The sequence below is a fragment of the Oncorhynchus masou genome, chromosome 5 (genome assembly GCF_036934945.1).
Source record: "Oncorhynchus masou masou isolate Uvic2021 chromosome 5, UVic_Omas_1.1, whole genome shotgun sequence".
In the NCBI taxonomy this organism is placed as follows: domain Eukaryota; kingdom Metazoa; phylum Chordata; class Actinopteri; order Salmoniformes; family Salmonidae; genus Oncorhynchus; species Oncorhynchus masou.
This window is the reverse complement of record NC_088216.1, coordinates 26,948,140-26,971,694: the sequence shown is the minus strand read 5'-3', so window position 1 is coordinate 26,971,694 and position 23,555 is coordinate 26,948,140. Positions and strand designations below refer to the sequence as shown.

Below are 23,555 nucleotides of genomic sequence, written 5' to 3'. Positions count from 1 at the left end.
AACAGCTGCATTGGACCTTTAATGAAAAGCACAATATAAATAAAATGAGCATTGACTAACACATGCAGTGCTTCCCTAATGTCTCCATTAGGTAAGGTGTTGATCATGAGTTTGATTCTCTTCGCCACACAGGAACTGTGGCGGGAGATGGCGAGCTTAATTTACCATTCTGTATTTTATTTGACGTTGTGTAAATATTAATTACAAATATATATATATATATATATATAGAAAGGCACATTGTCAAAATACAATTTGGCATGCATTAAAAATGGAGTAAACATTCAAAAGACTTGACCCATCTTGCCTGTCTACTAACTAAACAGGTCTCCGTCACAGTATGAGCACCCAGCATCTCAGTCCTTTCCTAAATCAAAGAGACCATTACTACTACATCACTGGAAGAGGAGAGGGCGCCTGTACATAAATATACACATAAATATACATTCAAAAAAAAATTAACATGCACATACAGTTTGGTCCAACTTTAACAGTAGTCAGCTCAAGTACAGTATTGACCCAGACTCGTCCTGAGAGAGACAAGCCAATCACTTCACCTTACCCCAAACATGCCAAACAAGCCGTAAATGGGGGGGGGGGGGGTTGGCACATTTTTGTGGAATATGCATGTCAAAACCTAATAACAACCTTCTCCGCCTCTCCTCAGAACTGAAGCACCTTCCGTTTGCATCGCTCCCCCAGTCCTGTTTAGGTGTCTAGTGGTGTGTACTCTGAAGTAAGATCATGACGTTATCGTAAGCGCTCACTTTGCATGGTTATTAAAATCTTAAAAACACATGTATCCTTAAACATGGTAATTCAGAAGCAAAGCACAAAATATTTAGGTCAAAAAAAAAAAAAAATGTTTAAAGAATTTGAACAGGAACACCGTACAGTACCCTGTGAATCCATAGGAGGTGCAGTTCAGCTTGTTATACAGTAGATCTAGTAATGAGTGAAGCCAAACCAAAGGCGAATAATAACCCTGCAAAAACTATTCTTTCCAGTTATAAATCCAAAAATGTCATTGAACAAATGCATCGTTGGTCTTCTATCAGAGCAGAACACAGTCTTTCTTGATGCTGGGTTTTGTTCCCGGTATGTGCCTTGTGAGTTGGGCAAGAGACAGGAACTTTGAACACTTTTCTCCATCTAGAGGTTTGGGAGATGAGGATCATTTGGAAAGTTTGCTGATGACACGGATGAGAGCGGCATTCTCATCCTTTAGCCTCTGGTTGTCTGCTCGGAGATCCACCAGCACCTGGAAATACACGATAACCAGGGAGGACAGACGACATCAGGGACAAATAGATGGTTTGTTTTTATCATCGTGATCAGTTGATGGAAATCTATTGGTTATTGTATGTTACAGATAATGCAATGTAGAACAGTACAGAATAAAACCATATTCTCAGAACACAGTTTTTTTTTTTACATAGTGTTTGGGGTAGATTGTCATTAATGTTTGTGTAATTTGGAGTTGGTTTGAGTACTTTTGTGGTTAATGTTTTCAGTAGTTTAGTTTTATTTTTTTTTTTTTTGGGGGGGGGGGGGGGGTCAGTATGTTGGGTTGTTTGAGGTTGTTTTGGGTAGTCAGTAGGATCCCAAAGCACATAATCAATGCTAACAATTATGCAGGTTAATTCAAGTCTAAACAGACAAGTTGAATAGGCTAGCCCCGGTGACTGAACAATTCCCTTATACCTTCAGCTCATCCTCCAGTTCCACTGCTTTTCTCTGGAGTGCTCTCTTCTCCTGCGAGTAAAACAGACTGATTTTTTAACTCACTCCCACATAGGTATGCAGCCTTTACAGCTAATGACATTAGGTTATATTCCATTTGACCTCAATTGATCCAATAAATTAATAATGTCCTGAATTGGGAAGCTAACAGTGAAATGGACCCTAAAACATGAACACGGGCAGTTTAAGAGGGGACTCACAAATCGCTCCAGTTCCAGCAGGGCCGGCCTCTCGGTGTTGCTCTCTTGACTCTGCAATGGAGACACGGACACAGTTACAACAGGGCCAGTCATTGACATGCACAGCTAAACACAGAAGCCGAGCAAGATAAATTCCAACACATTCTGTGTGCTATCTGGAATCCATCTTTTTGTTCCTAACAATACTGTGTACTGTCTCTTACACAACGTAACTTCTCTCCACATCGTCAGAGGCGGACACAGAACACCGTCAGGTCCCGCCACATGACCAGCGACAGCACTTCTAGGATCTGCCTCCCTGACAGACTGACGGTGTCCCAATACTCTTTGTCTCCCTCCTTTCCACTGCTATGTGGATCTAATATATTGAAATGGAATACCTGGTAATCATATCCAGACTTATCTGTAGTTCCCTATCTGTAGTTATGAGCGAGAGAAGATAAGGAAAATAGTCATGGCACATGGCTTTTCTATACGCCATGGATCTTGAACAATGGTCATCAAAATCCAGACCGGATCATATCCTCACCTGTCGGAGTCTCTCCAGCTCCACTTTGCTCTGGCTGAGCAGCAGTGCCGTCTCCTGCAGCTTGTCTCTGAGCAGGCTGTTCTCCTGCAGCACCGACATGTACAGCTAGGGGGCGACACACATACAGGGATTCAGGTCATAGCCTCTGCAGTTCTAAATACATTCCGTTTAAGCGGTTTAAACTCCTATTTCCCAGCTAGTCAGCTGCATCCATTCATTCCCAAACAGAGCATGTTATTCTCTCACTTATTAAAACCTTAGCTTCCATCTTTCAAGTGCCTGAAGAATGTGTGTATTTAAAAATCACTGGGAGTTGTCAACAATACCATTTTGTACTCTGGTGAAGAATCTCCCAACTGAGGCTCACTGCAAAGATAGACATAGAGTACATGATTTATGCAATACAAAAGAGGTTTAGTAATTCAGTATACTGTAGTATAGAAATTAAAAAACAGTTACCTGGGTGAACTATGACGATGGTTTTCATCCTGTTGGGTTTCATCCATTGCATCCAAATGTTCATTCTTGTAAGAAAAATAGATACAGTGTATAATGAACATTGTAACAAAGACCACGTTGACAATAGCACGTTTGACATTGACAACTAAGATTTGACCAGGCATTGTAATACAAGACCACTTTTGTGACAAACCATCAGATTCCAACATTTTGGGGGGGGAGGGGGAGTCCTATATTTCAGGTCTACACTATAAAGCAGTCAAAATACAGAAATGTAGCAATTACACAACTGAAAAAGGGGGGGGGGGGGTATGGAGTTCCTGTTCTGAGTACAAGGTTACAACATACTGTTGCATTTCCTCTTTGTCTTTGTAGGACATAACATTTACGTTGTACTTGTGGCATGTTGGAAATGGACAAGAAAGAGTGATATTGGTTGATAGTCAAATTAAAGTTCAATCAGTTTATACAAAGAGGAAATGGTCAAACGATTAGAACAAAGACATCAATAGCTCTAGCACGAATACTATGAATATGTATGAAGGGGTTCCTCTGCTTACCCCTAGTTGAACCACCCCGGTGGAGCGTCTCTCTCTCCTTCCCTTCCGCCGGTCCCTCACTCCTAACCGCGTCTCTCCCTCGGACCCGACCTCCTTCACTGGGTCGGTGTCTACAATACAATTGGAACAGAATGACATTGATAGATCAAAAGGCATTCAACAGCATGGCTCTAAACTAACTTTTTCCACCGGTGGCACAATTCTTCCTGTTGACGGCACCAGCACATGATATGGTGTAAAATTCAACAACAAAAAAACACACAAAAAAATGTGTGCCAATGTGACTGCCAAGTCAAACGAGTTTTGGTTGCAATTTTGATCCCTTAACAGACACTAAGGCTAGAGGATGCATTTGATATTGCCAACTTGATGTTTTCCTGACACTAAACTTTTCAAACTAGGATTCATAATCCTGTCTTCCTGAATGGCCTTACTATTATTACATGAAAACAGCACATTTTCACCCACCACAGTCCCACTCACCTCTCTCAGCAGGTGTTATGGTGACTATAGGGCTGACATGCAGGATGTACCCACCACAGTCCCACTCACCTCTCTCAGCAGGTGTTATGGTGACTATAGGGCTGACATGCAGGATGTACCCACCACAGTCCCACTCACCTCTCTCAGCAGGTGTTATGGTGACTATAGGGCTGACATGCAGGATGTACCCACCACAGTCCCACTCACCTCTCTCAGCAGGTGTTATGGTGACTATAGGGCTGACATGCAGGATGTACCCACCACAGTCCCACTCACCTCTCTCAGCAGGTGTTATGGTGACTATAGGGCTGACATGCAGGATGTACCCACCACAGTCCCACTCACCTCTCTCAGCAGGTGTTATGGTGACTATAGGGCTGACATGCAGGATGTACCCACCACAGTCCCACTCACCTCTCTCAGCAGGTGTTATGGTGACTATAGGGCTGACATGCAGGATGTACCCACCACAGTCCCACTCACCTCTCTCAGCAGGTGTTATGGTGACTATAGGGCTGACATGCAGGATGTACCCACCACAGTCCCACTCACCTCTCTCAGCAGGTGTTATGGTGACTATAGGGCTGACATGCAGGATGTACCCACCACAGTCCCACTCACCTCTCTCAGCAGGTGTTATGGTGACTATAGGGCTGACATGCAGGATGTACCCACCACAGTCCCACTCACCTCTCTCAGCAGGTGTTATGGTGACTATAGGGCTGACATGCAGGATGTACCCACCACAGTCCCACTCACCTCTCTCAGCAGGTGTTATGGTGACTATAGGGCTGACATGCAGGATGTACCCACCACAGTCCCACTCACCTCTCTCAGCAGGTGTTATGGTGACTATAGGGCTGACATGCAGGATGTACCCACCACAGTCCCACTCACCTCTCTCAGCAGGTGTTATGGTGACTATAGGGCTGACATGCAGGATGTACCCACCACAGTCCCACTCACCTCTCTCAGCAGGTGTTATGGTGACTATAGGGCTGACATGCAGGATGTACCCACCACAGTCCCACTCACCTCTCTCAGCAGGTGTTATGGTGACTATAGGGCTGACATGCAGGATGTACCCACCACAGTCCCACTCACCTCTCTCAGCAGGTGTTATGGTGACTATAGGGCTGACATGCAGGATGTACCCACCACAGTCCCACTCACCTCTCTCAGCAGGTGTTATGGTGACTATAGGGCTGACATGCAGGATGTACCCACCACAGTCCCACTCACCTCTCTCAGCAGGTGTTATGGTGACTATAGGGCTGACATGCAGGATGTACCCACCACAGTCCCACTCACCTCTCTCAGCAGGTGTTATGGTGACTATAGGGCTGACATGCAGGATGTACCCACCACAGTCCCACTCACCTCTCTCAGCAGGTGTTATGGTGACTATAGGGCTGACATGCAGGATGTACCCACCACAGTCCCACTCACCTCTCTCAGCAGGTGTTATGGTGACTATAGGGCTGACATGCAGGATGTACCCACCACAGTCCCACTCACCTCTCTCAGCAGGTGTTATGGTGACTATAGGGCTGACATGCAGGATGTACCCACCACAGTCCCACTCACCTCTCTCAGCAGGTGTTATGGTGACTATAGGGCTGACATGCAGGATGTACCCACCACAGTCCCACTCACCTCTCTCAGCAGGTGTTATGGTGACTATAGGGCTGACATGCAGGATGTACCCACCACAGTCCCACTCACCTCTCTCAGCAGGTGTTATGGTGACTATAGGGCTGACATGCAGGATGTACCCACCACAGTCCCACTCACCTCTCTCAGCAGGTGTTATGGTGACTATAGGGCTGACATGCAGGATGTACCCACCACAGTCCCACTCACCTCTCTCAGCAGGTGTTATGGTGACTATAGGGCTGACATGCAGGATGTACCCACCACAGTCCCACTCACCTCTCTCAGCAGGTGTTATGGTGACTATAGGGCTGACATGCAGGATGTACCCACCACAGTCCCACTCACCTCTCTCAGCAGGTGTTATGGTGACTATAGGGCTGACATGCAGGATGTACCCACCACAGTCCCACTCACCTCTCTCAGCAGGTGTTATGGTGACTATAGGGCTGACATGCAGGATGTACCCACCACAGTCCCACTCACCTCTCTCAGCAGGTGTTATGGTGACTATAGGGCTGACATGCAGGATGTACCCACCACAGTCCCACTCACCTCTCTCAGCAGGTGTTATGGTGACTATAGGGCTGACATGCAGGATGTTGCTTGGTGGTGGATCAGCCGGTTTGGCTACGCTCTTCTCTGCCTCCTTCAAGTCAGTGAGCGTCACACCCTGTCACAGGAAACAAGCAAAAGTCATGTTTATTATTTATGGTCAGTTAAGGTGACAAGATCCATTTTAAATCCTCTGTAAGAGCCGTAAAGAGATGGTTTATTGTGACCAGTACCTGTGTGGAGCGGCGAGACTGGCGCATGAGGCGTGATCGTGCTTTCCTCTGAGACTCAGACTCCTCGTCTCTTACAGGGGCCTGGAACCTGAGGGGCAAACATCCACACAGCTCCATTAGATCCCTTAGATTCACAATGCTTCAAAAGAACACATCCATTCAGCTCTATTAGAACTCTTAGATTCAGAGCCATAACCAGGGTTGGGGGTTTTAGTGAGGTTTTTTCTCTCGCATTTATATACAATTAAATAAACTTTAAAATGCTATTTCGACCCCAGCCATTATCACCTTGGCTGCTCTAGGTTCATTCACCTCAGTCAATCTACAAACACAAAACCTATTAGCTATACACAATTGTAATGTTATACCCCTGAAAGGGGAAATTATCAGAAATGATCCACACTAACGAGTAGCATCAGAAAATGTTCAGTCAGTTGTAATGATGAATTGCATAAGATAATCAACTCTATACATAGATATCAATTTTCTCAAATGATGTTGTGTTCACATTTATTCCAAGGCATTATTAATCAAGCTCCGCACAAACAGACATAAATGGAGCACACAGATGATCGTTTTATCATATTCACATGAATTATTAGCATATTAACTTACGATTCTGTATTAACATCAGTGATGTAGTGGTAAAAAAGGTGGCTAATGGGTAAACTATACCCATGCTCCAACACATCCACACAGCTCCACTAGAAGATGTATATTCAGAATGCTCCAACACATCCACACAGCTCCACTAGAAGATGTATATTCAGAATGCTCCAACACATCCACACAGCTCCACTAGAAGATGTATATTCAGAATGCTCCAACACATCCACACAGCTCCAGTGGGCGATCAAGACTAACAAGAGAGTTGGGTCAGTAACCGAAATGTCGCTGGTTTGATGAACAGATCCACACAGCTCCATTAGAACCCTTAAATTCAGAATGCTCCAACACACCCACACAGCTCCAGTAGAAGATGTATATTCAGAAAGCTCCAACACACCCACACAGCTCCACTAGAAGATGTATATTCAGAATGCTCTAACACACCCACACAGCTCCACTAGCAGATGTATATTCAGAATGCTCTAACACACCCACACAGCTCCACTAGAAGATGTATATTCAGAATGCTCCAACACATCCACACAGCTCCACTAGAAGATGTATATTCAGAATGCTCCAACACATCCACACAGCTCCACTAGAAGATGTATATTCAGAATGCTCCAACACATCCACACAGCTCCACTAGAAGATGTATATTCAGAATGCTCCAACACATCCACACAGCTCCACTAGAAGATGTATATTCAGAATGCTCCAACACATCCACACAGCTCCACTAGAAGATGTATATTCAGAATGCTCCAACACATCCACACAGCTCCAGTGGGCGATCAAGACTAACAAGAGAGTTGGGTCAGTAACCGAAATGTTGCTGGTTTGATGAACAGATCCACACAGCTCCATTAGAACCCTTAAATTCAGAATGCTCCAACACATCCACACAGCTCCATAGAAGATGTATATTCAGAATGGTCCAACACATCCACACAGCTCCACTAGAAGATGTATATTCAGAATGCTCCAACACACCCACACAGCTCCACTAGCAGATGTATATTCAGAATGCTCTAACACACCCACACAGCTCCACTAGAAGATGTATATTCAGAATGCTCCAACACATCCACACAGCTCCATTAGAAGATGTATATTCAGAATGCTCCAACACATCTACACAGCTCCACTAGAAGATGTATATTCAGAATGCTCCAACACATCCACACAGCTCCACTAGAAGATGTATATTCAGAATGCTCCAACACATCCACACAGCTCCACTAGAAGATGTATATTCAGAATGCTCCAACACATCCACACAGCTCCAGTGGGCGATCAAGACTAACAAGAGAGTTGGGTCAGTAACTGAAATGTCGCTGGTTTGATGAACAGATCCACACAGCTCCATTAGAACCCTTAAATTCAGAATGCTCCAACACACCCACACAGCTCCACTAGAAGATGTATATTCAGAATGCTCTAACACACCCACACAGCTCCACTAGAAGATGTATGTTCAGAATGGTCCAACACATCCACACAGCTCCACTAGAAGATGTATATTCAGAATGCTCCAACACAGCTCCACTAGAAGATGTATATTCAGAATGCTCCAACACATCCACACAGCTCCATTAGAAGATGTATATTCAGAATGCTCCAACACATCTACACAGCTCCACTAGAAGATGTATATTCAGAATGCTCCAACACATCCACACAGCTCCACTAGAAGATGTATATTCAGAATGCTCCAACACATCCACACAGCTCCACTAGAAGATGTATATTCAGAATGCTCCAACACATCCACACAGCTCCACTAGAAGATGTATATTCAGAATGCTCCAACACATCCACACAGCTCCACTAGAAGATGTATATTCAGAATGCTCCAACACATCCACACAGCTCCACTAGAAGATGTATATTCAGAATGCTCCAACACATCCACACAGCTCCACTAGAAGATGTATATTCAGAATGCTCCAACACATCCACACAGCTCCAGTAGAAGATGTATATTCAGAATGCTCCAACACAAACCACACAGCTCCACTAGAAGATGTATATTCAGAATGCTCTAACACACCCACACAGCTCCACTAGAAGATGTATGTTCAGAATGGTCCAACACATCCACACAGCTCCACTAGAAGATGTATATTCAGAATGCTCCAACACATCCACACAGCTCCAGTGGGCGATCAAGACTAACAAGAGAGTTGGGTCAGTAACCGAAATGTCGCTGGTTTGATGAACAGATCCACACAGCTCCATTAGAACCCTTAAATTCAGAATGCTCCAACACACCCACACAGCTCCAGTAGAAGATGTATATTCAGAATGCTCCAACACACCCACACAGCTCCACTAGAAGATGTATATTCAGAATGCTCTAACACACCCACACAGCTCCACTAGAAGATGTATATTCAGAATGGTCCAACACATCCACACAGCTCCACTAGAAGATGTATATTCAGAATGCTCCAACACACCCACACAGCTCCACTAGAAGATGTATATTCAGAATGCTCTAACACACCCACACAGCTCCACTAGAAGATGTATATTCAGAATGGTCCAACACATCCACACAGCTCCACTAGAAGATGTATATTCAGAATGGTCCAACACATCCACACAGCTCCACTAGAAGATGTATATTCAGAATGCTCCAACACATCCACACAGCTCCACTAGAAGATGTATATTCAGAATGCTCCAACACATCTACACAGCTCCACTAGAAGATGTATATTCAGAATGCTCCAACACATCCACACAGCTCCACTAGAAGATGTATATTCAGAATGCTCCAACACATCCACACAGCTCCACTAGAAGATGTATATTCAGAATGCTCCAACACATCCACACAGCTCCACTAGAAGATGTATATTCAGAATGCTCCAACACATCCACACAGCTCCATTAGAAGATGTATATTCAGAATGCTCCAACACATCTACACAGCTCCACTAGAAGATGTATATTCAGAATGCTCCAACACATCCACACAGCTCCACTAGAAGATGTATATTCAGAATGCTCCAACACATCCACACAGCTCCACTAGAAGATGTATATTCAGAATGCTCCAACACATCCACACAGCTCCAGTGGGCGATCAAGACTAACAAGAGAGTTGGGTCAGTAACCGAAATGTCGCTGGTTTGATGAACAGATCCACACAGCTCCATTAGAACCCTTAAATTCAGAATGCTCCAACACATCCACACAGCTCCAGTAGAAAATGTATATTCAGAATGCTCCAACACACCCACACAGCTCCAGTAGAAGATGTATATTCAGAATGCTCCAACACACCCACACAGCTCCACTAGAAGATGTATATTCAGAATGCTCTAACACACCCACACAGCTCCACTAGAAGATGTATGTTCAGAATGGTCCAACACATCCACACAGCTCCACTAGAAGATGTATATTCAGAATGCTCCAACACATCCACACAGCTCCACTAGAAGATGTATATTCAGAATGCTCCAACACATCCACACAGCTCCACTAGAAGATGTATATTCAGAATGCTCCAACACATCCACACAGCTCCACTAGAAGATGTATATTCAGAATGCTCCAACACATCCACACAGCTCCACTAGAAGATGTATATTCAGAATGCTCCAACACATCCACACAGCTCCAGTGGGCGATCAAGACTAACAAGAGAGTTGGGTCAGTAACCGAAATGTCGCTGGTTTGATGAACAGATCCACACAGCTCCATTAGAACCCTTAAATTCAGAATGCTCCAACACATCCACACAGCTCCAGTAGAAAATGTATATTCAGAATGCTCCAACACACCCACACAGCTCCAGTAGAAGATGTATATTCAGAATGCTCCAACACACCCACACAGCTCCACTAGAAGATGTATATTCAGAATGCTCTAACACACCCACACAGCTCCACTAGAAGATGTATGTTCAGAATGGTCCAACACATCCACACAGCTCCACTAGAAGATGTATATTCAGAATGCTCCAACACAGCTCCACTAGAAGATGTATATTCAGAATGCTCCAACACATCCACACAGCTCCATTAGAAGATGTATATTCAGAATGCTCCAACACATCTACACAGCTCCACTAGAAGATGTATATTCAGAATGCTCCAACACATCCACACAGCTCCACTAGAAGATGTATATTCAGAATGCTCCAACACATCCACACAGCTCCACTAGAAGATGTATATTCAGAATGCTCCAACACATCCACACAGCTCCACTAGAAGATGTATATTCAGAATGCTCCAACACATCCACACAGCTCCACTAGAAGATGTATATTCAGAATGCTCCAACACATCCACACAGCTCCAGTTATCAAGACTAACAAGAGAGTTGGGTCAGTAACCGAAATGTCGCTGGTTTGATGAACAGATCCACACAGCTCCATTAGAACCCTTAAATTCAGAATGCTCCAACACACACCCACACAGCTCCAGTAGAAGATGTATATTCAGAATGCTCCAACACACCCACACAGCTCCACTAGAAGATGTATATTCAGAATGCTCTAACACACCCACACAGCTCCACTAGAAGATGTATATTCAGAATGGTCCAACACATCCACACAGCTCCACTAGAAGATGTATATTCAGAATGCTCCAACACATCCACACAGCTCCACTAGAAGATGTATATTCAGAATGCTCCAACACACCCACACAGCTCCACTAGAAGATGTATATTCAGAATGCTCTAACACATCCACACAGCTCCACTAGAAGATGTATATTCAGAATGGTCCAACACATCCACACAGCTCCACTAGAAGATGTATATTCAGAATGCTCCAACACATCCACACAGCTCCACTAGAAGATGTATATTCAGAATGCTCCAACACATCCACACAGCTCCACTAGAAGATGTATATTCAGAATGCTCCAACACATCTACACAGCTCCACTAGAAGATGTATATTCAGAATGCTCCAACACATCCACACAGCTCCACTAGAAGATGTATATTCAGAATGCTCCAACACATCCACACAGCTCCACTAGAAGATGTATATTCAGAATGCTCCAACACATCCACACAGCTCCAGTGGGCGATCAAGACTAACAAGAGAGTTGGGTCAGTAACCGAAATGTCGCTGGTTTGATGAACAGATCCACACAGCTCCATTAGAACCCTTAAATTCAGAATGCTCCAACACATCCACACAGCTCCAGTAGAAAATGTATATTCAGAATGCTCCAACACACCCACACAGCTCCAGTAGAAGATGTATATTCAGAATGCTCCAACACACCCACACAGCTCCACTAGAAGATGTATATTCAGAATGCTCCAACACATCCACACAGCTCCACTAGAAGATGTATATTCAGAATGCTCCAACACATCCACACAGCTCCATTAGAAGATGTATATTCAGAATGCTCCAACACATCTACACAGCTCCACTAGAAGATGTATATTCAGAATGCTCCAACACATCCACACAGCTCCACTAGAAGATGTATATTCAGAATGCTCCAACACATCCACACAGCTCCACTAGAAGATGTATATTCAGAATGCTCCAACACATCCACACAGCTCCACTAGAAGATGTATATTCAGAATGCTCCAACACATCCACACAGCTCCACTAGAAGATGTATATTCAGAATGCTCCAACACACCCACACAGCTCCACTAGAAGATGTATATTCAGAATGCTCCAACACATCCACACAGCTCCACTAGAAGATGTATATTCAGAATGCTCCAACACATCCACACAGCTCCACTAGAAGATGTATATTCAGAATGCTCCAACACATCCACACAGCTCCACTAGAAGATGTATATTCAGAATGCTCCAACACATCCACACAGCTCCAGTGGGCGATCAAGACTAACAAGAGAGTTGGGTCAGTAACCGAAATGTTGCTGGTTTGATGAACAGATCCACACAGCTCCATTAGAACCCTTAAATTCAGAATGCTCCAACACATCCACACAGCTCCATAGAAGATGTATATTCAGAATGCTCCAACACATCCACACAGCTCCACTAGAAGATGTATATTCAGAATGCTCCAACACATCCACACAGCTCCACTAGAAGATGTATATTCAGAATGCTCCAACACATCCACACAGCTCTAGTGGGCGATCAAGACTAACAAGAGAGTTGGGTCAGTAACCGAAATGTCGCTGGTTTGATGAACAGATCCACACAGCTCCATTAGAACCCTTAAATTCAGAATGCTCCAACACACCCACACAGCTCCAGTAGAAGATGTATATTCAGAATGCTCCAACACACCCACACAGCTCCACTAGAAGATGTATATTCAGAATGCTCTAACACACCCACACAGCTCCACTAGAAGATGTATATTCAGAATGGTCCAACACATCCACACAGCTCCACTAGAAGATGTATATTCAGAATGCTCCAACACATCCACACAGCTCCACTAGAAGATGTATATTCAGAATGCTCCAACACACCCACACAGCTCCACTAGAAGATGTATATTCAGAATGCTCTAACACACCCACACAGCTCCACTAGAAGATGTATATTCAGAATGGTCCAACACATCCACACAGCTCCACTAGAAGATGTATATTCAGAATGCTCCAACACATCCACACAGCTCCACTAGAAGATGTATATTCAGAATGCTCCAACACATCCACACAGCTCCACTAGAAGATGTATATTCAGAATGCTCCAACACATCTACACAGCTCCACTAGAAGATGTATATTCAGAATGCTCCAACACATCCACACAGCTCCACTAGAAGATGTATATTCAGAATGCTCCAACACATCCACACAGCTCCACTAGAAGATGTATATTCAGAATGCTCCAACACATCCACACAGCTCCAGTGGGCGATCAAGACTAACAAGAGAGTTGGGTCAGTAACCGAAATGTCGCTGGTTTGATGAACAGATCCACACAGCTCCATTAGAACCCTTAAATTCAGAATGCTCCAACACATCCACACAGCTCCAGTAGAAAATGTATATTCAGAATGCTCCAACACACCCACACAGCTCCAGTAGAAGATGTATATTCAGAATGCTCCAACACACCCACACAGCTCCACTAGAAGATGTATATTCAGAATGCTCCAACACATCCACACAGCTCCACTAGAAGATGTATATTCAGAATGCTCCAACACATCCACACAGCTCCATTAGAAGATGTATATTCAGAATGCTCCAACACATCTACACAGCTCCACTAGAAGATGTATATTCAGAATGCTCCAACACATCCACACAGCTCCACTAGAAGATGTATATTCAGAATGCTCCAACACATCCACACAGCTCCACTAGAAGATGTATATTCAGAATGCTCCAACACATCCACACAGCTCCACTAGAAGATGTATATTCAGAATGCTCCAACACACCCACACAGCTCCACTAGAAGATGTATATTCAGAATGCTCCAACACATCCACACAGCTCCACTAGAAGATGTATATTCAGAATGCTCCAACACATCCACACAGCTCCACTAGAAGATGTATATTCAGAATGCTCCAACACATCCACACAGCTCCACTAGAAGATGTATATTCAGAATGCTCCAACACATCCACACAGCTCCACTAGAAGATGTATATTCAGAATGCTCCAACACATCCACACAGCTCCACTAGAAGATGTATATTCAGAATGCTCCAACACATCCACACAGCTCCAGTGGGCGATCAAGACTAACAAGAGAGTTGGGTCAGTAACCGAAATGTTGCTGGTTTGATGAACAGATCCACACAGCTCCATTAGAACCCTTAAATTCAGAATGCTCCAACACATCCACACAGCTCCATAGAAGATGTATATTCAGAATGCTCCAACACATCCACACAGCTCCACTAGAAGATGTATATTCAGAATGCTCCAACACATCCACACAGCTCCACTAGAAGATGTATATTCAGAATGCTCCAACACATCCACACAGCTCCACTAGAAGATGTATATTCAGAATGCTCCAACACATCCACACAGCTCCACTAGAAGATGTATATTCAGAATGCTCCAACACACCCACACAGCTCCACTAGAAGATGTATATTCAGAATGCTCCAACACACCCACACAGCTCCACTAGAAGATGTATATTCAGAATGCTCCAACACATCCACACAGCTCCACTAGAAGATGTATATTCAGAATGCTCCAACACATCCACACAGCTCCACTAGAAGATGTATATTCAGAATGCTCCAACACATCCACACAGCTCCAGTGGGCGATCAAGACTAACAAGAGAGTTGGGTCAGTAACCGAAATGTTGCTGGTTTGATGAACAGATCCACACAGCTCCATTAGAACCCTTAAATTCAGAATGCTCCAACACATCCACACAGCTCCATTAGAAGATGTATATTCAGAATGCTCCAACACATCTACACAGCTCCACTAGAAGATGTATATTCAGAATGCTCCAACACATCCACACAGCTCCACTAGAAGATGTATATTCAGAATGCTCCAACACATCCACACAGCTCCACTAGAAGATGTATATTCAGAATGCTCCAACACATCCACACAGCTCCACTAGAAGATGATATTCAGAATGCTCCAACACACCCACACAGCTCCACTAGAAGATGTATATTCAGAATGCTCCAACACACCCACACAGCTCCACTAGAAGATGTATATTCAGAATGCTCCAACACATCCACACAGCTCCACTAGAAGATGTATATTCAGAATGCTCCAACACATCCACACAGCTCCACTAGAAGATGTATATTCAGAATGCTCCAACACATCCACACAGCTCCACTAGAAGATGTATATTCAGAATGCTCCAACACATCCACACAGCTCCACTAGAAGATGTATATTCAGAATGCTCCAACACATCCACACAGCTCCACTAGAAGATGTATATTCAGAATGCTCCAACACATCCACACAGCTCCAGTGGGCGATCAAGACTAACAAGAGAGTTGGGTCAGTAACCGAAATGTTGCTGGTTTGATGAACAGATCCACACAGCTCCATTAGAACCCTTAAATTCAGAATGCTCCAACACATCCACACAGCTCCATAGAAGATGTATATTCAGAATGCTCCAACACATCCACACAGCTCCACTAGAAGATGTATATTCAGAATGCTCCAACACATCCACACAGCTCCACTAGAAGATGTATATTCAGAATGCTCCAACACATCCACACAGCTCCACTAGAAGATGTATATTCAGAATGCTCCAACACATCCACACAGCTCCACTAGAAGATGTATATTCAGAATGCTCCAACACACCCACACAGCTCCACTAGAAGATGTATATTCAGAATGCTCCAACACACCCACACAGCTCCACTAGAAGATGTATATTCAGAATGCTCCAACACATCCACACAGCTCCACTAGAAGATGTATATTCAGAATGCTCCAACACATCCACACATCCACACAGCTCCACTAGAAGATGTATATTCAGAATGCTCCAACACATCCACACAGCTCCAGTGGGCGATCAAGACTAACAAGAGAGTTGGGTCAGTAACCGAAATGTTGCTGGTTTGATGAACAGATCCACACAGCTCCATTAGAACCCTTAAATTCAGAATGCTCCAACACATCCACACAGCTCCATTAGAAGATGTATATTCAGAATGCTCCAACACATCTACACAGCTCCACTAGAAGATGTATATTCAGAATGCTCCAACACATCCACACAGCTCCACTAGAAGATGTATATTCAGAATGCTCCAACACATCCACACAGCTCCACTAGAAGATGTATATTCAGAATGCTCCAACACATCCACACAGCTCCACTAGAAGATGTATATTCAGAATGCTCCAACACACCCACACAGCTCCACTAGAAGATGTATATTCAGAATGCTCCAACACATCCACACAGCTCCACTAGAAGATGTATATTCAGAATGCTCCAACACACCCACACAGCTCCACTAGAAGATGTATATTCAGAATGCTCCAACACATCCACACAGCTCCACTAGAAGATGTATATTCAGAATGCTCCAACACATCCACACAGCTCCACTAGAAGATGTATATTCAGAATGCTCCAACACATCCACACAGCTCCACTAGAAGATGTATATTCAGAATGCTCCAACACATCCACACAGCTCCAGTGGGCGATCAAGACTAACAAGAGAGTTGGGTCAGTAACCGAAATGTTGCTGGTTTGATGAACAGATCCACACAGCTCCATTAGAACCCTTAAATTCAGAATGCTCCAACACATCCACACAGCTCCATAGAAGATGTATATTCAGAATGCTCCAACACATCCACACAGCTCCACTAGAAGATGTATATTCAGAATGCTCCAACACATCCACACAGCTCCACTAGAAGATGTATATTCAGAATGCTCCAACACATCCACACAGCTCCACTAGAAGATGTATATTCAGAATGCTCCAACACATCCACACAGCTCCACTAGAAGATGTATATTCAGAATGCTCCAACACACCCACACAGCTCCACTAGAAGATGTATATTCAGAATGCTCCAACACACCCACACAGCTCCACTAGAAGATGTATATTCAGAATGCTCCAACACATCCACACAGCTCCACTAGAAGATGTATATTCAGAATGCTCCAACACATCCACACAGCTCCACTAGAAGATGTATATTCAGAATGCTCCAACACATCCACACAGCTCCAGTGGGCGATCAAGACTAACAAGAGAGTTGGGTCAGTAACCGAAATGTTGCTGGTTTGATGAACAGATCCACACAGCTCCATTAGAACCCTTAAATTCAGAATGCTCCAACACATCCACACAGCTCCATAGAAGATGTATATTCAGAATGCTCCAACACATCCACACAGCTCCAGTAGAAAATGTATATTCAGAATGCTCCAACACACCCACACAGCTCCAGTAGAAGATGTATATTCAGAATGCTCCAACACACCCACACAGCTCCACTAGAAGATGTATATTCAGAATGCTCCATAAGAACACCTCCATAAAAGCACATCCCCTTAATTTACAGCAGAAGACACAGACTCCACTACTAAAACACATTGATAGTACTTGAACAACTGCCTGTGTGTTGAGTGTTGAGATTCATTAGCTCTCATCATCACTTCCTTCTTATGTGCCACACCCTGCCTCCTGTTACACCAACTATTCACATATCTTTCCGGTAGTTGTGCCAGGCCACTAAGCTTTAATGTGTGTTTACTGTGTGTCATGTGGCTCTTACTTCCGTCTGTCTGGGTTGGTGTTGTTGGGACTATCAGCCAGGGGGTCTTTCCTCTGGGGGGTGGGCTGGACCCGGGCTGTACGACTGGCTCTGTCCTGGTCCCGCTCCTCCACATCCTTCTCCTCTGGAGTCTGCTGAACCACGGGCAAGACAGGACCACGTTGATACAGAGAAATAATGACATTCCTCTTGACAGTAATCGAGTCACTGTTGCTGATTCACATTTTTCTGTGTGTAAAGCACGACAGGCCCAGGTAGACTACACAACATCTACAGTACAGCTTAAGATGCATTGAGACATGTCTTACCTTTTCAGCGGGGCTGACGGTGGAGGTGGCACTCTCTGTGTCTGGACTGGTTAGAGTGGAGCCTTCTAAGAAAGTCAGACAGGAGGTGTACTCTGGTCAGTGGGTAATCATGAATGGGTATTCAAAATGTCTGTGTGTGTGTGAGAGAGAGAGATCAGCCATATTTTATACCAGGGCTGCTCTCTTTCTCCTCGCTGAGCTCCAGGCCTTCAGACCTCCTCTCTTTAGACTGGTCCTGCACGTTCATCTTCTCCCTACTGCTCATCCTGCACACGGAGGTCCTGAAACACACGGTGATGATTACTATCAGCATTTCACAGAAATAGGCTGCATTCATATTCTTTACCCTTCTGCCAAAGTGTGCTCTCGTTCACTCCCCTCCGTGCATTGAAAAGCTTTGGATTGGTGCATACATGGGAGGAGATAATGATCGGAATGTAGCCATGAAATTCATTGCAGGAACACATCCAGTTCTGACACTGTCCAACACAATCTCCCTGCTATTATTTAGGCTGCCCTGGGGCGGCAGGGTAGCCTAGTGGTTAAAGCACTGGACTAGTAACCGGAAGGTTGCAAGTTCAAATCCCCAAGCTGACAAGGTACAAATCTGTCATTCTGCCCCTGAACAGGCAGTTAACCCACTGTTCATAGGCCATCATTGAAAATAAGAATTTGTTCTTAACTGACTTGCCTAGTTAAAAAGGTTAAAAAAACAAGGAAGACGGCTTTTCATAGTCAGCCATCTTTGTACAATAACAGTCAAGTGAAGAACTATCCAATTGTATCTCATCTACATTTCTAAGGAAGACAAAACCATCTTTCTGCATGAGGCCAAGCCCACCACATTTACTCCAACTCCAACCTAACCTATCAGATGCAGTAATAATAAGGCATATACTGACCTCCGTCGTTTGTTATCAGATGCAGTAATAATAAGGCATATACTGACCTCCGTCGTTTGTTATCAGATGCAGTAATAATAAGGCATATACTGACCTCCGTCGTTTGTTATCAGATGCAGTAATAATAAGGCATATACTGACCTCCGTCGTTTGTTATCAGCTTTCGCAGCAGTAGAGCCTGCAGGGTTCTGTCTGTCCATTATGGACTGCTCATTACGCCACTGTGAAGGGACACTCGGTCATCAGTGACAAAAATATGACCACTGTCGTTAGATAACGCACATAATAATAATAATATTGCAAGGCAAATATAGTAGCAAGAGTCATGACAGTATCACTCATCAGTAAGAGAAACATAGGAAGACTGCCTTTTGCAGAAAAGCATCACTCATCAGTAAGAGAAACATAGGAAGACTGCCTTTTGCAGAACAGCATCACTCATCAGTAAGAGAAACATAGGAAGACTGCCTTTTGCAGAACAGCATCACTCATCAGTAAGAGAAACATAGGAAGACTGCCTTTTGCAGAACAGCATCACTCATCAGTAAGAGAAACATAGGAAGACTGCCTTTTGCAGAACAGCATCACTCATCAGTAAGAGAAACATAGGAAGACTGCCTTTTGCAGAACAGCATCACTCATCAGTAAGAGAAACATAGGAAGACTGCCTTTTGCAGAACAGCCTAATATTACATGGCAAATATGGCAACAAGTCAAATTACACTATTCTGAAAAGATGTGAAATCTACAATTAATATTTCTCAAATCAGGCAGTTTTGTATTGGCCATCTAGATAAATATTTTGCACACATGAACAGTGACAAAAAAGGGAAGTCTCACGTTGGCTTGTTTCTGTGACAGCTCCTCCAGCAGTGACACAACACTCTCATCAGCGACATCAAACGGAGTCTGACCCTGCAGGGTTGACGTTACAAAAATGAAAATAGAGCATATCACACTTCCTAACACATGGCGAAGCTATATTATCCAAGCATTTCAGAAAGTAGTAACAAATACTACAGAGACGGGCTCACTGTAATTAGCTATAGCTCCTCCCACCAGCCTCCACTGGTATACATGTGTATGGCTCTAGTCGGTCTCACCCCATTGCTGCAGGCCTCCATGTCGCAGAGCTGTTCAGCCAGTATCCTGCAGGCATCTCCCTGCCCCCAGTGTGACGCTGCGTGGAGAGGCGTCCAGCCATCACAGTCCATCTCTGACACGTCCAGACCACACTGGCATAGCAGTCTGAACCACAACAACACAGAGTGGCTTAGCACAGAGAGCAAAGCAGAAAGCCTATGCAATTGAGTTAATTCATTTTGTCTCTTCGTTTTTTTAACAATGCCCTCTTTTTCCATAAACTCAAGAGTTATTGAGCTTGTCAGAGTGGCTGTGAGGGAGACTGAGGGAGACACAAGAAAAATAGGGGTTTTGAGAGAATTGGGACACGGTCATGGACACTCACTTGATGGCTTCCAGGTAGCCCTTGGCTGCAGCCACATGCAGGGGAGTGGCCCCAGTTTTGGGATTCCGTAGTTCTGAGGGAAGCCCCTCTGTCAGCCAGGCTCTGGCATCTTTCATGATCTGCTCCTCCTCCACCCGCTTAGCTGCCTCTACGTCCACACCTGAGACGGGAATGAAATGTATAATCAACAACTGAACAAGAATGTTGAAAAAGTGGTAGTCGTGAAGCTTTTTCCTCTCTCAACTCCATTGAAAAAAGGGGGAGCCTTATTCTTGTTTAGCTCGATATAAAACGTGACAGCATCACAAGCCAAACATTGGCTAAGAGTGTGCCCTGGCTTCGCTTCCTTCTCTGTACCTAAGCAAGTCTTTATAAATCAGACACCACAACACTCATCACCCTGAATCTCTCCTTTGTTTCCTCCCTGTGTTGGTAGTACAGTACTCACCTTGTCTCACCGTGTATTGCTGCAGGAGCGACTCAGTGGCCTCGTCTTCAGCTATATCTAGGGGGACGTCGCCATCGCAGTTCACAGCAGTGAGAGACGCACCCTGCTGCAAAAGGAAACTGAGATATAGAAAGAGAGTTTGAAAAGATCCACAAGAGAGAAACAGGCCACATAACCAAGAGTAAACAAAATGCAGTTGGCCAGCATTACAGGCCCTGCTGTACCAGACAACAATACAGCATTGTTGAATGGAGAAACATTGGCACAGGGAGGCTAAGGCTACCAAATCGGGTTAACTCAATTGCAACGAATGCCCAACATTATAACAGAGGAATGTAGAAAGCTTTCATATGTAGCCCCTATTCTATTGCCTGATGTTGAAGTGATATACTATACTGTACATACTCAGTAATCTCCAGGTTCCCACAGGTGGCTGCCACATGCAGCGGAGTCCAGCCCTCACTGTCCACCTGGTTTATGTTGGCACCCTGAGCCAGGAGAAAGACCATCACCTCCATGCTCCCATCTATACAAGCCTACAGTGAATGAGGAGAGAGGATGATGATATTCATAGCTCCAGTATGACTATAGGTTGTAGAGTCAATACACAGACACTAGATTCTACTCATTTACCACAAGTCCTTACCTGGTGAAGAGCTGTGATTCCGTCAGCATTGGCACAATTCACAACCTCTCCCTGATAGTCTCCATTTTTGCCTTCAGTCTCTCTTGCATCTTTCAGCATCTCCTGGGCCTCATCGGTGTCACCACTGGCACAAGCTGCCAGGAACTCTGCAGCAGTATCAAACCGCACTCGCCTCCTACAGTCGAGGTCATCATTTAGTGACAATACTCAGGATATTAAAAAGTTAATATTTTACCAGCACTCCAGCAGCTACTCAAACCTCATTATTTGCATACATTAAAGGCAGATCATATTCCCCTCCTCCAAACAGTCCATGTTAAAGCCAGAGGTTGTCAACAACAGTGGCGGTCTGTAGATAACTAGATATGTAGTTAGCTAACTTAACTATGTTGCTGGCTGACTAGTTAACTGCCTGCTAGCTTTCCAAAATGACTAGCCAGTCAATGTAGGTGTGTTAGCTACATAGTATCCCGTCGAATACTGTAGAGAACTGTTCTAAATCTACTAGTAGACAAGCACACACGAATGTGCCATTGTTGTGATTACAGGCATAGCTAGTTAGCGAGATAAACATTCAAGTATCAGTAAAGCTAGCTAGCAAGTGCCTAGCCCACGCACAGCATTCCTGAATAGCATCCGGTATAGTACTAGCTAGCTAGCGAGAACCTAGCTAGCTGGCTATGTAGTAATGCATCAATCTGACAATACAGTACCTTCGTTTGAGTAGAATACTATGGGCTTCCCCGGTGGTCGATCCGCTTCCCTCCACATCCTGAGAATGGTCCTTTGAAACGGCGTTGTTCACGGCCTCCGAGCCGCCTACATCCTCGACATCGCCCCGCCACCTTCGCCTGGGCACAGCCGGTTCTCTTTCGGTGCTTGAACCGGACCAGCGCTTCAATTGTTCCTTCCGTTTATCCTTTGCTGTGTCCCCCATTATTATCCGACAAGGACTTTATTCAATAAAATATATATTCGATAGAAAAGACACACCCTCCATGTGTATAGTTTCACTTCCTTATTCAAAACACTGGGTGTGAAGCCAAAGATGGTGCATAAATGAAGATGTCCCACTCAGGCCGTTAACCATTGAAAAAATGTGTCACAGTTCCGGTCTGCTTAAGGAGTGGCTCTCCCGTAGATGGGTTAGCTGGCAACAAAAACGATGCGCACGCTTCAATGGAGGCAGAAGTCTGTGTGTTGTTGTGATTCTGGATGGCCAGATAGCAACAATGACAAGAAGCTGCCATGTTGGGGCATCGTAGGTGTCTCATTTCAGCTAGTTTAATCTGGTTATTGATACCATATATTGTGTTGGGGTGTTTAGACTGATGCAATGTCTATGCTAATGTGACAAAAATTGACTAGCTAATTAACGAACAATGTAACTATGTATTTGAGAGACAAGTGTATTTATGTTTTCAATAAACATTGGAGACAAAATATAGTTTACATGTTGTCCACAATCAAAGCCAACCCTGTCTGTTTTGCCCAATAGTCAGCCACAGTGGGCGGGTCCTAACACCTATAAAACCTAGCGGTAAA

The 23,555-nt window shown here is 44.3% G+C and overlaps 1 protein-coding gene across 2 annotated transcripts; it reads right to left on the bottom strand.

Moving 5' to 3' along the window:
- Positions 1–23,131, bottom strand: LOC135538865 (protein phosphatase 1 regulatory subunit 12C-like). Of its 2 annotated transcripts, none has more exons than XM_064964757.1 (20): positions 22,724–23,131; positions 22,011–22,185; positions 21,770–21,900; positions 21,365–21,483; positions 20,917–21,076; positions 20,552–20,696; positions 20,289–20,363; positions 19,590–19,669; positions 18,718–18,827; positions 18,547–18,611; positions 18,239–18,369; positions 6,416–6,503; positions 6,183–6,300; positions 3,492–3,601; positions 2,932–2,996; positions 2,799–2,838; positions 2,473–2,577; positions 1,944–1,994; positions 1,705–1,755; positions 1–1,261 (listed from the first exon to the last, which is right to left on the bottom strand). In XM_064964757.1, exons 1-20 carry the CDS (start codon positions 22,945–22,947, stop codon positions 1,175–1,177), a joined length of 2,130 nt encoding a protein of 709 aa, XP_064820829.1. In that variant the 5' UTR covers positions 22,948–23,131; the 3' UTR covers positions 1–1,174. The 2 variants fall into 2 exon arrangements, with proteins under 2 accessions (XP_064820829.1, XP_064820825.1); XM_064964753.1 differs by having other exon boundaries at positions 18,239–18,372; positions 22,724–23,128.
- Positions 23,132–23,555: the final 424 nt, after the last annotated feature.

What these genes read in the sequence shown, in the direction of transcription:
- LOC135538865 (XM_064964753.1), bottom strand. Translation starts at nt 22,947, where the DNA reads ATGGGGGACACAGCAAAGGATAAACGGAAGGAACAATTGAAGCGCTGG. An exon ending in GCAATACACGGTGAGACAAG is followed by an intron (nt 21,077 to 21,364) that starts GTGAGTACTGTA and finishes TTCCCGTCTCAG; the next exon opens with GTGTGGACGTAGAGGCAGCT. An exon ending in TGTCACAGAAACAAGCCAAC is followed by an intron (nt 19,670 to 20,288) that starts GTGAGACTTCCC and finishes GTCCCTTCACAG; the next exon opens with TGGCGTAATGAGCAGTCCAT.